This window comes from Drosophila miranda, chromosome 4 (genome assembly GCF_003369915.1).
Source record: "Drosophila miranda strain MSH22 chromosome 4, D.miranda_PacBio2.1, whole genome shotgun sequence".
In the NCBI taxonomy this organism is placed as follows: Eukaryota; Metazoa; Arthropoda; class Insecta; order Diptera; family Drosophilidae; genus Drosophila; species Drosophila miranda.
Window position 1 is genome coordinate 18,132,843 of NC_046677.1, and position 16,452 is coordinate 18,149,294.

Below are 16,452 nucleotides of genomic sequence, written 5' to 3' on the forward strand. Positions count from 1 at the left end.
AATGAGTGGACAGAAAGGGCACAGAGCGGAGCCGGTTTCCGAGTGAGCGGTGGGGAATCTGCTACCCAGAGAAGAGATGCCATCACTCCAAGATATTCATTAGATAATCCCATCGCATGCAGACCCATTTTCCCATGGCTGTGGCCACATTCACTTTCGCTTGCGACCAGAGGACTCATTGTTTCAACGATCTTTCATTTGCAGTGCTTCCAAGTGCCAACTCCACTCTGTCACGTTCCAGGCAGCGGCTCATTAAAGTGGATTTCTCACAGCTTCAGGTGAGTGTCTCCCCAGCTGATCCTTTTGTGATCTTTTTGCTAATCGAATTCCACCTCCTTCGTCCCATAGGACGACGAGCTCTTCTTCGATGACTCCAGCATGAGCAGCTCCCACTCCACAGCGGCCACACACCAGCACCACCAGCAGCACCAGCATCACCATACCCATCTAGCCGAGCTGCACCGCTGCTCGCAGCCCAAGATGCCACCGTATCCGTTTGGGGGCTACATGGTGCCCAGCCAAGCGCGGCAAGACTGCCAGGCGACGGCGACGCTGCTGCGGCCCAAACGCACAAGTGAGTATCCAGTTCTGTTGATTGTGCAACCGACCTGTAATCTACTATAATCTGTACAATATATTATATATACGGGCACTTGGGACACCTAACACTACTGGCGCACAAAGTACAGAGGCAACTCGCATTGAAATTCGATTACTTTTCGGGCAGACTAGAAAGTAGAACAGATTTCTGATTGTCCGATTGACACCCTAACGACTGAACGTACATGTCTGAAAGATTCACTTCTAAGATATGATATGATATCCAAAAGCTATGGAAAACTACATACTTTAGGACTGCTTTTAATACATTGTAAGGCTTTTATACTTTACTTTACTGTCTTCCGCTTTTATTTCTGTTTAATGGGTTCTATTTCCTCCTCTTTACTTCTGTGCCTTACCCTAAAAGCCATGGCGTAGCCATTGCCAAAGTCTCTATCTGGTGTATCTGGTGTATATTATCTGGTATTACTAGTTTTAGCTATAAAATGGTTTAAGTTTTTATAATTTTAATTTATTTTATTTTTATTTCTTACATTCTTCCTTTCCCTCCACTCCACAACAAACCTAATTTTGCAAAGGTATTTGATCGTTTTACTGTCAACACAACAAAAAAAAAACACACACACACCGCTAACTACTTTCGATTAATTATTATTTGTATGGTTTTGTGCGAAGCAACAGGGCCCCCGCCCCGGCCCGGCAAAGCAAGTGTGTTGTACGAGTATTATAATTAATAACCCCCTACCCCCAAACCCCTAAATGCACTAAGAACAAATCCAGAAAGTAGCAAGCAAAAGGATGAAGGAAATACCCTTTGAAATGGCGGGTCTTTGGTGTGGGCTGATTCGATTCGAGGGCTAACAAAATGGAGTTGGTTCGGCTTAAGGAGGAGCACTCCGGCACACACACAAATCACGAACACACAAATATACTAAGGAAAATCTCGAAATATTTTGTAAAATTTATTAAAGTCAAGACAGACCACAAACTATATAAATAAAAGAGAATCTACTGCAAGCTGCTACCCAGTATTATTATTATTATTATTTCCTGCACTCGCGTAGATCTTTCTCTTGCAATAATCATTGTTTTTGGTTGCTGTGCCCTGTGCCCTCGTGATACGAGTGTTTGTATGGGAAATAATGTAATTTCAATTCTGAATTCAAAATGCCACACACACACGCTTTAAAAACTTGAACAAAATTAACGCTGCCGCAATAACTCCTGGCGCTGCAGTGGAGGCAAGTGCAACCAGGCAGACCCTGCCCCAGCCACAGGCACAGGCACGGCCACCCCCGCCTGCAGAGCCATCCTTTACGGAGGACGAGTACCACAGGTTCTTCGACAATGCCCTGGAATGTAAATATTTAAAGAACCTACTAAGATCTCACACGCTTGCTTTCCATTCGATGCTTCACGGAGCCAATCATATCGCTCATTCAGCCTCGCCTCTTATATCACATACTCGTACATACATACATACATGCATGCATGCACCCAATGCCACGCCACCCACCGCCAGCATAACCCCAACCACAACCACAACCCCTGCTTCTGCCTCTGCCTCTGCAGCTGACACATTTAACATTTCAAAAGCTTTCTTCTGCCTCCCCCACACTTCTGTACATTCATATAGAAACAACGCAAACGCATTTACAGTGTCGACCCCCGGCTAACGATTACGCACTTTCTGTACTCCCCAGCCTACGACCTGGCCACTCAATGCGAGTCGAGACGCGCCTCTCTGCGCCGCCACACTATCGTGGGCTGCCAGAGCAACCTGGAGGAGACGCACTCGATGCCACCCACGCGCCCCGAGTCGCGTCAATCGGATGACGCAGGCAGCCAGTCGCAGTCCGGAGCCAGCAGCGAGGCCCCAGGCTTCAGGAAGAGCCCCCTGACGGTGGGCGAGCACTCGCAGACGACGGAGGGGCCGCCCAGGTTGGACGAGGCTCATTCAACATCCTCGCTTGGCCCATGGAACAAGTCCTTCATGGACAAACAGACCTGGATGGAACGGGGGGACGATCGCCTGTCCGTAACGCTGGCGGAGATCGTTCACATACGTTCTGTCATGACCAAAGCCGAGCTGGAGGGCCTTCCCATGGATGTGCGCGTCAAGGAGGATGTTGAAAAGCGTCGCGTCTGCTTCCTGTGCCTGCGCACACGCTTCTCCTTCTTCGGGCCTTGGGGTATCCAGTGCAAGCTCTGCCAGCGCACTGTCTGCGCCAAGTGCTATACCAAGGTGAGAGGAATCTATAGGACTGACTTGACTGATCATCTGATTGTCTAATCACTTTCTTATTGTACTTTCGCAGATGCGCATTCCCTCGGAGCACTTCAGGAACGTTCCCCTTGTGCTGATCTCACCATCGCTGCTGTCCAGTCCGGCCAGCTCGAGCACCCCCTCACCCTCTCACCACGCCCACCAGGCGCACTCCTCGTCGACAGGGAACATAATGGATGACCAGTTCCCCAAGTCACTGATTGAGCGTCTCCTGCGCTCCGAGTCAGATAGAAAGGTGCGTGTGCTCACGCGAGTTAGCTTTTCGTCGCCATATTACTGACTTTCTCGCTCTCCCTTTGCAGACACGCAGCACTGTGGGCAGTGCACCATCCTCACCCAAGCACCAAAGATCAAACATGAGCACTCCTGGCATCAGCGTGGGGCCCGGAGCCGGCGCATCCACCTCCGCCGCCCCTGGCCATGCCGTGGAGGCGCTGCACGACCAGGCTGCCATGTCCGCCTCCTACTCGTCAGCCATGCGACCCTCGGGAGTGATGCAGCACCATCAGAAGCACCACTACAACAACGCCATGTCGCGGAGCATGGAGGGACCCCGGAGTCTTCCCGTGCACAGCCCAGCATATCGACCGCTGTCCAACAGCAGTACTCTCGAGAGAAAGTAAGTGGTGCAGCAGCCCCGCCAGAAACTCTAACCAATGCTGCAATCTTCCTTTTCCAGATCCCGATTCTCGCGGGGCTTCGCCTTGTTCTCCTCGGGCAGCCATTTGGCACAGACCCAGGATCAAAAGGAGAACCTGCGCGGCGAGCAGGTTCCCGTCTGCAACGACTGCCAAGGCCTCGTCAACGAGATCACCAGCTCTGTGAAGCAGAAGCGCAGCTCTGCGAGGAACCGCACCATTCAGAATCTCACTCTAGATCTAACGCCCGTCTGGAAATAGGCACCGAACGGGCCCAGACATATTAAACCCTACAGTGCCACTATGGGACACTGTTCGAAATGGAATCCCTCAGTTCGACAACTGAGAGAATAATCTTCGAGAATATCCCCGACTTGATAATCTACCCTAGAATCTATTGATCAATTTATTCGATGACAGACCACGGACTTTATTTGATAGCTGACTCTATACCAGAACTGTCTGAAATCGATGTATTTTCAATATACTCGGCATTAACTGAGCAACTGTTTAGGTGTTTTATGGGACTACTGGAACGCAATAAACATACGGAAGATACATACTCGTACATACGTGCGTACTTATGGATTGTATTATGGATTAGATGGACTGTTGTAAAGATAAAAAGATAAAAGATAGAGCCTCCAGGAGACTCCCTCCCCTTGTAAATCGTGTTAGTTTAGTGAATAAGCAAAGGAGAGAACAAAAGAACATTCCTGGCTGAAGCTTTGTACATTTTCTGCCGGCTACAGAGAGATGATCCGCTTGAGCGCACCCCACCACATACGATACGATACGATACAATACGAGTATATACACATAACAATAGCTGACTATACATACAGTACCACATAAATACAATAAACCCAATATATTATCGCAGTACAATGCCGTTGTTTGTAAATGTTTAATTTATACGTAAATGTTGATTAAGTATATACTCATAGCTCTTATAAGTATCCAAGTACGATCCATATGTAATCCGTATCTCCAGCTTGTGCTCTCGACTTATCAAGAGATGATTCAGACAAATGATCCCATCCCCAGTTCGAAAGCATTATTTTGGATATTGTTAAGAAATGAATGTTGTGAAATGTTTGTGCTTGCGCAGATCGAATTCTCGTTTCCTTGCGTTTCCTTGTTCCCCCGTCTGATCACCTACAACGTCAATGTATACCGCGAGATAGCGCTTAATTGATAGCCTAATTTAATTTTAGTCTTTGTTGCAATGCAACCCATACTATTTAGTTAATTGATCGCATAGTTTTAGTTTCCGCCTACCATCTAAGCGACGCGACCGTTGTAACGAACCAGGCTGGGTGTTGGGGAGTGGGAGAAGGGCGCACGCGGTTATTCCCGGCTGGGATGCTCGTCGGCTAATTGGGGTGGTGATCTTGCCCTCCTCTCACCGGATGCCTATCCTCATTATTAACAAGTTAAAATTTATGCGTGCTACGACGAGAGTTAAGGTGGACCTAAAATTGCTTGAACACACAATTGGCCCTTTCTCCGACCTGTCCCCGAACGCTTTTCCCCGCCTCAGATCTCGTTGAGGGCGGATTGACCCTCCCTACCTTGGCCATTCCTAGGTCGCAATTTATATGGAATGACCCCTTTGCGTCGTTATGGGATCCTCAGGGGCATTTGGCTAGCCGAAGGCAAAAAACTGTGAACTAAAACATTATAAAATTTATTGAATTATGACTAAAAACTGAGCGATTCCTAAACTAAAACTAAACATAACCCAACAAAAAGTACGCATAAAAAGTAAAAGAATAAAAAAATAATATCAATAAAATTGCTTAATAATGATGAGGAATAAAACTAACAATTATCTCGGAATTCATGTATGAAGACAGTACAACAGCCAGACCGAAAGGGGGGAAGAAACGGAACAAACAATAGGGGGAATTATGTAATTATCTAAATTTCTCTTTCCTTTTCTCTCATGAGTGGAATTGCCAGGGTTAAATTTTCTTGTTCGTTCTCACTCACCCGATGATCCGCATATCCACCGACGAAGCGCTTCCCGGAGGAGATTTGGACCTGTAAAGTGAACTCCAATCGGGAGTAAATCAAAGGCACACCAAAAAAAAACCTCACTCACAAATTAAACTCTTTGCTCGCTCCACTCTCACTTTGAGCGACTCATTCCACTCGAGTACAACAAAAAAGCTCTCTCTGCCCTTTCTTTTTCTTCCTTTTCTTTCGCCTGCCCTTCGCCGACTGTCGCAGACTTTAACGCACAAAAAACTAACAAAGAAATATTACTTAACTCATTAAATTATTAACACTAATCACTTAACACTGAATCCTATTATTACTAGAGATCTCAGCCATTCCCGGTTTCTTTTAGTTTTAGATTTTCTCCCTTCCGAAATCACTCCATCGTTCCCTGGGACGGTTCCCGACGATAAAAATCACTCGCGAGACCACTCGAAAAACCCCGCCAGATCTCGGACTGCTCTTGCTTTCGCTCTAGCTGCGCTATATAGCCCTGCCTTGGCTCGCTTTTCAACAAGACGATTGAGTTTTTTTTCTTCTTCCCCAAAAACCACTCAACTCCCGCTAGCGTGGCGTCGGTGCCCGTGTACTTGGGCCTGCAATTTTTTCCAACGCTGCTTTGGCTGCTCCTCTGGACCCCTTCTGGCGTCCCTTGGACGCTCGATCTCCTCGACGCCTCGCGTCTTTGGATCCGCGAAGCTGATCCGGGCCGCTTTGCAAAGAAAATACGGCGATGCGGCGTTCCTCCTTTGCGGTATCCACTGCGCCAATGGCCGGTCCTACACGGATGAAATTATCTGACTAGTCCAATTTTCCTTTACCCTTCTCAATCTCACCTAGGCTGGAAAACTAATGCCGGAATGCTGAAGCTCTTCTCCTCCCGCCGCGATTACACGTTTTTTTCCCTTTTTAGCACTTATAAAAAATACTTGTTGGCTGTTGACAGAGAAAACGAACGCTCGGGTCGAGCGCCAAAACGGGAAGAGACCGAAGCCAAGCCCCTCAACAAGCTACAACCCTCGGGCCCTCTCAAAGGACAGGGTGAAATGCCAGAGAAAGTTGACAATCCAAGCTGTTAACTCTATCACTCTTCCTATGCCACTTTTCGTGATCTCCCCGACCTAGCCCATAGAGGGTGTTTGGTCTACCACGGCCCTTACGGTGCCGACCACTAGATGGCGCTGCGAACTAGCTCTCTCGCTGATCCAAGCGTTACAAATACCCCCCGCCGAAGATCTGACTTAGTGGTATCACACAAGTCGGATCCAAACTGCGCGGATCAGCTATTGTTTTAAGTCTTTCGCGTGGTATCGCCCAATAGACCGTCCTTGTAGATCCTCCAACTCATAATAAGCATTACCTATCTTCTTGCGGATTCTGGCCTTCACATAGGCTGGGCCCAGTTTGGCACTATAGCCAGCCTGGAAGTTGCTCTGCTTAAAGTTCCTCCGGAACACCTCTTGGCCCACTTGGTACGAAACCTCCCTTGATCTCAAATTGTAATTTCGTTCGTTTTTCTGCCTTTGCTTTTCCATTACCATTAAGGCCTTGCTACGTACCAATTCCAACGAATCCTCCTTGGAGAAGACTAGGGATTTATCTTCCAACAATCGAAGAGCTCTCAGAACTTTATACGTTTCCCCGGAGCTAACGAACTGCTGCCCAAATACCATATAATAGGGCGAAGTTCCAAGGCTAGAATGGACCGCGGTTCGCAAGGCGCAACAAATGCTGCTCAGCTCCTCGTCCCAATTTTTCTGATCGGACCTCACATAGGAACGAATGGCGGCAATTACAGATCGGTTTACTCGCTCTGACGCATTCGACTGCGGAGAGTATACTGCTGTGGCCGTGTGTGATATCTTGTGCGCTTTGAGAAACTTTTGGAAGACTTCCGACTTAAATTGCGAGCCATTGTCCGATACGATGGTCTCCGGAAAGCCAAAAGTGTGGAATAGATCTTGCTGCAGATACTTGATCACGAGATCAGCCGTTAGTTTCTTTACAGCCTTCAGGAAGACAAACTTAGAATAGTGGTCTAGTACTATAAATATGCCAATATTCCCGCTTTTTGAACGTGGATAAGGGCCGAGAAAATCTACGTATAGCTTCTGGAAAAACCTCTGCGACTCGGGTGCCACTCCCAACGGGGGTCGCTGGACAGAGTTCGGTGCTTTAGTTGCTTTACAAGTGTCGCACGCGAGTACATACGCTTTTACATCTTTGACTAAACTTGGCCAATAGAGAAACTGTCGCACTCGCTCTAGAGTCTTATGAATTCCCCCATGCGATGCTAAGGGATGGTCGTGAGCATTGGCTAGTACCTCTGGAATGAGACTCTGTGGGATCCATAACTTCCAGATAAAATGATCATGAAGAGTACTCCCTGTGGCGAAATCACACTTCCTATACACACGATCTTCGACCACCCTCAGATCCGGCAAGTTAACGTCATTGGCCCTTATTCTGCTTACCAGCTCCACATACTCGTCGGACTGAAAAGCTGGTGACTCGAGATCAACTGCTTGTCCATAACCAACATCAACGGCCGCCAACTCTTCTTCATTAACTCTGGATAAGGCATCGGGTACAACATTTAAACGCCCACTCCGGTGTTCTATTTTGAAGTTAAAGCCCTGTAATTTCAATGCCCATCGGGCCAGCCGCGAATGTAGATCCGTCTGCGTCATGAGCCATTTTAGAGATGCATGATCGGTGATAACCGTAAAATCCTGTCCCTCTATGTATGCCCTAAAACGATTGATGCAAACAATCGCCGCCAGACACTCTTGCTCGGTCACAGAATAATTTCTTTGCGCCTTATTAAGTTTTTTCGACACAAAAGCTATCGGAAATTCGTCTCCTTCCGGAGTCTTTTGCACTAAGACACCTCCAACACCCGACTTGCTGGCATCACAATGCACAAAGAAAGGTTGGCTAAAATCGGGACTACGAAGAACTGGCGCAGAGCACAACAGTTTTTTAAGTTCCTCGAACGCGGTACGTCCTTCTGGAGTCATGACAAATCTGCACTTAGGTTTCAGCAGGTCAGTGAGAGGGGAAGCTATCGACGCAAAATTTGCTATAAATTTACGATACCATCCAACCATCCCAAGGAATCTCCGTAGGGCTCTCAAAGAGTTCGGCACTGGAAAGTCTATCATGGCCGAAATTTTCCCGGGATCCGTTCGAATGACACCCTCCCCGACGATATGACCAAGATATTTCACCGAACGCATACAGAATTTGCTCTTTTCTACGTTGAGCGTTAATCCAGCCAATCGAACATGCTGCGCTACCACTCTCAACACCTTCATATGCGACTCAAAGCTATCGGAAACAATTAACAGGTCGTCCAAGTAGACGAAGACTTCATTGCGAAGTTCCGCAGGGATCACCTTGTCCATCAATCTGGTCATGGTTTGCGACGCGTTGGTGAGACCGAACGGCATAACCTTAAACTGATATAAAGGTTTACCTGGAATTGTGAAAGCAGTTTTGTCCCGAGACTCCGGATCTAAGGGTATCTGCCAATAGGCATCCTTGAGATCCAGACTCGAGATGAACATGGCTCTGGGGAGGCGACTTAGTATACCGTCTATTTGCGGCAACGGATAGGCGTCCTTTCGTGTAACAGCATTGACTTTTCGGCTGTCTAGGCAAAGTCGAACCTTTCCCGGTTTCTGGACTAGCACAACTGGAGAGGACCAGGCGCTATCAGATTCCTCAATAACTCCTAATTTGAGCATCCTATCCACTTCGGCATACAGCAGTTTCTCCACGGCTGGTGACACGGGAAAATGCCGTTGTTTTACAGGCTTAGCATCTCCTGCATCGATGGAGTGCGACAAAACCGATGTTCTACCCAAACCAGAGACTGCAAAGGATGGAAATTCCGACACAACCTTCTGCAACTCCTCTTTCTGACTTGGAATTAGTACGTGCGATTCCTGACAAATTTCTGCTACCTGCATCTCCGGAGGTAATAAATTGAACGTTGACCAAAAATCGATTCCTAGATATAAGTCCTGGCTAAGCGACGGAATGATATGTAGTTCCAAATCCTTCACGACGTTATCATAGGTGACTGGAGTTCTCAATCGACCCAGAACCTCCTGCCGCCTGCCATCTGCAGTATGAGCAACTGAGATGCCCCGTTTAAATGGAATCCTGCTGGTAATTATTTGTTTAGCCAAATTCCCACCAACTACACTCATCGCTGCCCCCGTATCTAACAACCCAAGCACTGGCCGCTCAAAAATTTTTACCTCTGCGTACGGACGTTTATCGAGCTCTTTGTATCTAATCGCATTTATTGACTTAGCTGCCTTCCAAAATGATCTCATCCGTTTGGAGTGTCTTGAATTGGATCTACGACGGAACAGTGTTTCTACAGCCTCTGCATCGGAATTAGAATTAATGAAATTATGCCATAAATTTGTTTTTACTGTACTGACGGGCTGGACTGGAATGCTCGTATCTATAACTGCCTGGTGTTGATTTTCTACTGGCTGGCGTCTGGGTTCGCGGATTTTTGGCGACGCACACTCTGAAGCTGACGAGGCTGTGTGCTCGCCATGCCGTTTTTTTTCTGACATTTTTCGCAAGCTGGTTTGTAAATGTTTGGAATGCCACACCCATAGCAAAAGATCTTGCGTTTGGATTCGCAATCCTGGTACCGATGTCCTTCCTTATGGCAGTTCCAGCATACCAAGGCCAACGCTCCTATTTCGGCTTCGCCCTCACCTTCGGAAAACTCCGTTTCGTCATCAGACATGTGCTCCTCCACCAACTCAGCTACTTGCCTACGGAAAGGGACACTCTTTTGATACCCATAATTCCGTCTCACGTCCTCCAGGAAATTCTCTCTTCGTCTGCATATTTCCCTGAGCTCCCCAACCGAAGTTATTTTTATATTGAGCAACTCGTGCCTTACTTCGGGCCTCAAATTTCTTCGCAGTATGTCTACCACCGACTTTTCTGACAAGGGAGACTCTAAACTATCCATTAGCTGGACTATGGCATCATAAAAGGCATCGAACCCTTCCTTTTCTTTCTGCTTCCGGTCCCTGATCGCCTCTCGAATGTCCACATCCGTGCGAGTGTCTCGGAACTGTTTCTTTAATGCCTGACAAAGCACATCCCATCGGACTACTACCACTGACTTATGAAACCTCCAAAAGAATTCCCGAGCCTTTCCGTCAAAGAGGATGCTAGCGTTGCTACATAGCACCGCAAAGTTGCTTTCCAGCGTTGCATGGGTGAGAGCTTCTACCCTATAGATAAAATTATCAGCGCTAATTCCATCCGCATTCCCGCTAAATCGTAGCTTCCAACCATTCATGATGTGTACGACCTTGTCCGGCCTTTGGGACAGATCGGAAGCTAAACTTCTAGGAGTGTCTCTGCCCTCTCTGTAAAATCCTGCCGATTCTCGGCCTCCGCCTGCTTCCTGACCCTGCGAACTATGGTCTGGAGCTATATTTCGAGTGTGTTGATCCCGGCCAGTCAGTTGAAGATGAGCAGCGACATTGGTTTGTATTATTTGCGCCATCTGCTCCGACAACTGGGTTAAAAGGTCGTTTTGCATGGCTCGCACTGCTTGGGTAATCATGATTCCTATATTCCCGCCATCAACTGAAGCTGAACCTGGATTATTATTTGCTGATCCCGTCGCTGGGGTGCCTGAAGCTTTTTCTTTGCTTCCTGCCTGCTGTTTGGCGGTTTGCGTGCCCGAAACCGATGCGCCGCCTTGCAACTCAAAAGTGACTCTTCCACATCTGGGACATTTAGCATTTTCCTTCGAGTAGGGGACGATGCAAGCTTTATGAAATTCGTGGCCACACCTGGTCTTGTATGACTGCAGGGACCCAAACTCTTCCCCACACAGAATGCAAACGGACGGATTTACAGGTTCTCCCTCCATTATTGATTCCCTTCGGCACGTCAACTAGCTTTTTTTCTTCCCAGTGCTCACAATTCTTTGCCGGTCGATGACCTATCTCAACCGAGACAGCTGTTTCGGCGTTCTAGCAACTTTTTTTCTTGTGACACAAAAAAAATAAAAACTCTTTGCTTACAGCTTGAGGAAGTGAGACGCGTTTGTAACTGATAATAAAACAAAAAACAATTTATAATTAAAAAATAAGAATAATATTTTGTGAAAATCGCAATATATAAAGAAATCAAAAAAAACATTTATTTGCCTTCAAGCATAGCTTAGTTCCCCTGAAAAAAAATCATATCGGAACTGGTGTGAGAAGAAAGAACAATGATAATTTACCGCTGCTTGTGCCGTGCTAATCAGCCCTTGCAACAACAACCAAACGTTTTATTGCTTTGGAGCGCCGATCCGCAAGACAAAAACAACGACTGCAAGCTCGAGTGCGAGTAAATCGAAGCTAATCAGTTTCGTCTTCTTTACTCTCCTTCGCACTCTTGCTTCCGCGGACAGGTATGCTGGTTTTCCATCACCCGTGGCCAGGCAAACTCTTATTAAAGATTTTGTTCTGTATTTCCGAGCGTTTGATGGCTAGCTCTGCCGCATGACTATTGTAAACTATGGATGGGTCTTTGCTAAAACTCGTTATTCGTGGTCAGGGTGGACTTATTTAAAGACTTCTTCCCTGCTTTTCCAAACGTCTAACTCGTTGGGCTACGGACTCCATTACTGTAGGGTATTTAATCGCCTACTAAGCTCTACGTCCTCAGCCGTGGCTTGTCGATCGCTGCTAGCAACTTCTCAACAATAAATCCTATGCGACTGACTTGCAAAATTTAGCTGACTATGAAGATCGGTATTCTGGCCCAGATGCTGCAGCAACCGTAGTTTGAGAATAAAAGCGAATAAACGTATATGCCTCTCTTCTCCAGCCCACTACATATGTACATCGTTTGCCAGAAAAACCGAAAGTGTTTTTGATGTGTGTGTTTCTGCGATATTGTTGACCACATCGGGATGCGGTTCTACCAATTATTTTGGGTCCCATTGTTGGGCGCCACTAACTTTATAATAATGAAATTAATAATTACTTATAACTGTAACGAACCAGGCTGGGTGTTGGGGAGTGGGAGAAGGGCGCACGCGGTTATTCCCGGCTGGGATGCTCGTCGGCTAATTGGGGTGGTGATCTTGCCCTCCTCTCACCGGATGCCTATCCTCATTATTAACAAGTTAAAATTTATGCGTGCTACGACGAGAGTTAAGGTGGACCTAAAATTGCTTGAACACACAATTGGCCCTTTCTCCGACCTGTCCCCGAACGCTTTTCCCCGCCTCAGATCTCGTTGAGGGCGGATTGACCCTCCCTACCTTGGCCATTCCTAGGTCGCAATTTATATGGAATGACCCCTTTGCGTCGTTATGGGATCCTCAGGGGCATTTGGCTAGCCGAAGGCAAAAAACTGTGAACTAAAACATTATAAAATTTATTGAATTATGACTAAAAACTGAGCGATTCCTAAACTAAAACTAAACATAACCCAACAAAAAGTACGCATAAAAAGTAAAAGAATAAAAAAATAATATCAATAAAATTGCTTAATAATGATGAGGAATAAAACTAACAATTATCTCGGAATTCATGTATGAAGACAGTACAACAGCCAGACCGAAAGGGGGAAGAAACGGAACAAACAATAGGGGGAATTATGTAATTATCTAAATTTCTCTTTCCTTTTCTCTCATGAGTGGAATTGCCAGGGTTAAATTTTCTTGTTCGTTCTCACTCACCCGATGATCCGCATATCCACCGACGAAGCGCTTCCCGGAGGAGATTTGGACCTGTAAAGTGAACTCCAATCGGGAGTAAATCAAAGGCACACCAAAAAAAAACCTCACTCACAAATTAAACTCTTTGCTCGCTCCACTCTCACTTTGAGCGACTCATTCCACTCGAGTACAACAAAAAAGCTCTCTCTGCCCTTTCTTTTTCTTCCTTTTCTTTCGCCTGCCCTTCGCCGACTGTCGCAGACTTTAACGCACAAAAAACTAACAAAGAAATATTACTTAACTCATTAAATTATTAACACTAATCACTTAACACTGAATCCTATTATTACTAGAGATCTCAGCCATTCCCGGTTTCTTTTAGTTTTAGATTTTCTCCCTTCCGAAATCACTCCATCGTTCCCTGGGACGGTTCCCGACGATAAAAATCACTCGCGAGACCACTCGAAAAACCCCGCCAGATCTCGGACTGCTCTTGCTTTCGCTCTAGCTGCGCTATATAGCCCTGCCTTGGCTCGCTTTTCAACAAGACGATTGAGTTTTTTTTCTTCTTCCCCAAAAACCACTCAACTCCCGCTAGCGTGGCGTCGGTGCCCGTGTACTTGGGCCTGCAATTTTTTCCAACGCTGCTTTGGCTGCTCCTCTGGACCCCTTCTGGCGTCCCTTGGACGCTCGATCTCCTCGACGCCTCGCGTCTTTGGATCCGCGAAGCTGATCCGGGCCGCTTTGCAAAGAAAATACGGCGATGCGGCGTTCCTCCTTTGCGGTATCCACTGCGCCAATGGCCGGTCCTACACGGATGAAATTATCTGACTAGTCCAATTTTCCTTTACCCTTCTCAATCTCACCTAGGCTGGAAAACTAATGCCGGAATGCTGAAGCTCTTCTCCTCCCGCCGCGATTACACGTTTTTTTCCCTTTTTAGCACTTATAAAAAAATACTTGTTGGCTGTTGACAGAGAAAACGAACGCTCGGGTCGAGCGCCAAAACGGGAAGAGACCGAAGCCAAGCCCCTCAACAAGCTACAACCCTCGGGCCCTCTCAAAGGACAGGGTGAAATGCCAGAGAAAGTTGACAATCCAAGCTGTTAACTCTATCACTCTTCCTATGCCACTTTTCGTGATCTCCCCGACCTAGCCCATAGAGGGTGTTTGGTCTACCACGGCCCTTACGGTGCCGACCACTAGATGGCGCTGCGAACTAGCTCTCTCGCTGATCCAAGCGTTACACCGTTCAAATTGTGCAAGCTGCGATGCAAAGCAACCCCAAACGAAATCATGAATTATACTACCTATCGTAAACCTTTAATTTTGAAGTTCTTGTGAACAGTTTTTTGGTTTGTTTTTTTTTGTTTCATCTGGCCCTCATTTATAAACGCATTTAAACTGTATTTCTAATTTACGAGAGTTAATCCTGCACTTTTAATGCTTTTAAGTTGGAATTCTTTGGCTTTGATTTATAACAAAACACCACAAAGAGAACGAAAATACACTAAAACGCAATGAAACAATTAAATAAAAACTTATTAATGCAATTCGTGATTGACTGGGAGACTTGTTTGGCCGGGTCTCACTTGCTTTCTTTATTTCTTTCTTTTGAGGAAAATGATTAAATCGTAGTTGTTTTAAGTAACATAAAATAAATTAGAGTTCATATCGTAAAAATGATATCAAACCAAACATACGTATACTCTTCAGAGATACTTTCTGTGTACTATCCTACGATTATTTTCGGAAACTACAGGAAAACGTACTGCGTACAATACGTACACTTAAGAGCTTACATCTAAGTCAACTAGATCTACGGAGTAACACGTATGCAAAGTCGAGCATTGGCTGTGGACAGGAGGTCCTACTCTGCACGCGACTTCTTGCCCTGCCGGTTGTCGTTGCCGCCGTGGCGCTTTCGGCCGAAGCGCTTGTTCTTGTTCCGGCTGAAATCGCGGCGCTTCTTCATGAACTCCACGGCCTTGTCCAGGAACGTCTTTTCCTCGTCCTCGGTGGCCTTGCGGAGGGTCAGGTTGACTTCCTCGTTAAACTTGAGCTGAAAAAGAAGCTGGCGTTAGCGAGAGTCTCTCAACAGAAATACAAGACTTTTTCCTACCTTTCCCTCCTCCACCTTGGAAATGTATTTCTCGGCCGCGTCGGCTTCGGTGAGTCGCACCGAGCCCTTGGTGTCGCCCTTGTTGAACTCAATGTAGGCGATGTCAAAGTCCTTCACCTTTTCAAAGGCCTCGCGGATCTCCTCACGGGACACCGTCTCCGGAGCCCCCTCGAAGACCACAATCGCGTTCTTGGGCAGTTCGATGGCGGGCTCGGCCTTGGCCTCTTTCTTTTTCTGTTTCTTCTCGCTCTTCAGTTGATATTCCTCCTGCTTCTCCTTGAGGTAGTCGATCTGCCACTTGCGGAGAAGCTCGCGCTCCTTGTATACCACTTTATTGTCTTTCTCCAGGAATGCCGTGGCCTGATCCTTGGTCTCGAAGGTGAGGAAAATGCTGCCCTTGAACTTGTACGACTTGGTAGGCTTGTCGTAGTGTTTGCGCATGGTGATGTTAACCACCTTCTCGTACGAGGCAAAGAAGTCGAGCAGCTCGCTCATCAGCGAATCCAGGGGGAAGCCTTTGGCGTAGGCAGTGCGTTCCTGGATCTCCTTCCGCCTCTCTTCGTTGTGCTCTGGGATGGGTCGCTCGGGGTGGCGACGCAGCGACTGCTTGTCCTCGCTGATCTGGACCAGGCCTTCGTCGGACTTGTTCAGGGCGGCAATGATCTCATCGAAGTCGGTGGACAGCGTGGCCAGCCGTTTGAATGTGATCAGCACTGAGAGGGGCACCCACCCATCCTCGTTCTTGGCAATCTGCTCGCGCAAGAACTTGTCGCGATTCAGATTCGCGTCCCCAAAGTAATACTCTACTTGCCGAATAATGGCGCGTTCTTCTTTGGAGAAGTCTCCGTCTTCCGCCGAAGCCGGCTCTTCCTTGGAATCGCCGTTCTTGGCTTCAGGCTCCTCGGCTGCGACTTCCTCCGCTTTGGTCTCCTCCGCCACAGGCTCCTTAACCTCGGGAACGGTAGTTTCTGCAACGTCGGCCATTATATATGTGAATATTTGTCGGACAAATAAGATGAAACGTTCGTGCGGAAAACACGTGTGTGGAGGGTGAGGAATCTTGCGTTAGCCAGCACTGGACGTCGAAAAGCATTCGATTACATCGACTGTTATCATTGCTCATTTTTGC

The 16,452-nt window shown here is 47.0% G+C and overlaps 3 protein-coding genes and 1 long non-coding RNA gene across 7 annotated transcripts in view; 1 reads left to right on the forward strand and 3 right to left on the reverse strand.

The window, feature by feature from the left end:
* The window catches only part of LOC108162431 (protein spire), a 40,073-nt gene extending 35,699 nt beyond the window's left edge, over nucleotides 1-4,374 (forward strand). For 2 of the 4 annotated variants that reach the window (XM_017297166.2, XM_033393836.1), the window contains 7 exons: nucleotides 205-278; nucleotides 349-574; nucleotides 1,798-1,920; nucleotides 2,265-2,806; nucleotides 2,880-3,083; nucleotides 3,151-3,467; nucleotides 3,528-4,374. In XM_017297166.2, the coding sequence (XP_017152655.2) occupies nucleotides 205-278; nucleotides 349-574; nucleotides 1,798-1,920; nucleotides 2,265-2,806; nucleotides 2,880-3,083; nucleotides 3,151-3,467; nucleotides 3,528-3,747 (1,706 nt within the window). In that variant the 3' untranslated portion in view covers nucleotides 3,748-4,374. Of the gene's footprint in view, nucleotides 1-204; nucleotides 279-348; nucleotides 575-1,139; nucleotides 1,579-1,797; nucleotides 1,921-2,264; nucleotides 2,807-2,879; nucleotides 3,084-3,150; nucleotides 3,468-3,527 lie in introns of those variants that run through there. The other 2 variants (XM_033393835.1, XM_033393837.1) reach the window with 2 other exon arrangements.
* A 420-nt stretch (nucleotides 4,375-4,794) lies between these two features.
* On the reverse strand, nucleotides 4,795-11,462 carry LOC117189000. The gene is made up of 2 exons (XM_033393838.1): nucleotides 6,327-11,462; nucleotides 4,795-6,269 (listed from the first exon to the last, which is right to left on the reverse strand). The coding sequence occupies exon 1, from the start codon at nucleotides 11,414-11,416 to the stop codon at nucleotides 9,995-9,997; it is 1,422 nt and encodes a 473-aa protein (XP_033249729.1). The 5' UTR covers nucleotides 11,417-11,462; the 3' UTR covers nucleotides 4,795-6,269; nucleotides 6,327-9,994.
* A 1,966-nt stretch (nucleotides 11,463-13,428) lies between these two features.
* On the reverse strand, nucleotides 13,429-14,432 carry LOC117189001. Its single transcript, XR_004473058.1, has 2 exons — nucleotides 14,068-14,432; nucleotides 13,429-14,010 (listed from the first exon to the last, which is right to left on the reverse strand). It is a non-coding gene; the product is annotated as an uncharacterized LOC117189001 (long non-coding RNA).
* Nucleotides 14,433-14,754: 322 nt separating this feature from the next.
* LOC108162433 (la protein homolog) lies at nucleotides 14,755-16,395 on the reverse strand. Its single transcript, XM_017297167.2, has 2 exons — nucleotides 15,324-16,395; nucleotides 14,755-15,263 (listed from the first exon to the last, which is right to left on the reverse strand). The coding sequence occupies exons 1-2, from the start codon at nucleotides 16,305-16,307 to the stop codon at nucleotides 15,072-15,074; spliced, it is 1,176 nt and encodes a 391-aa protein (XP_017152656.2). The 5' UTR covers nucleotides 16,308-16,395; the 3' UTR covers nucleotides 14,755-15,071.
* Nucleotides 16,396-16,452: the final 57 nt, after the last annotated feature.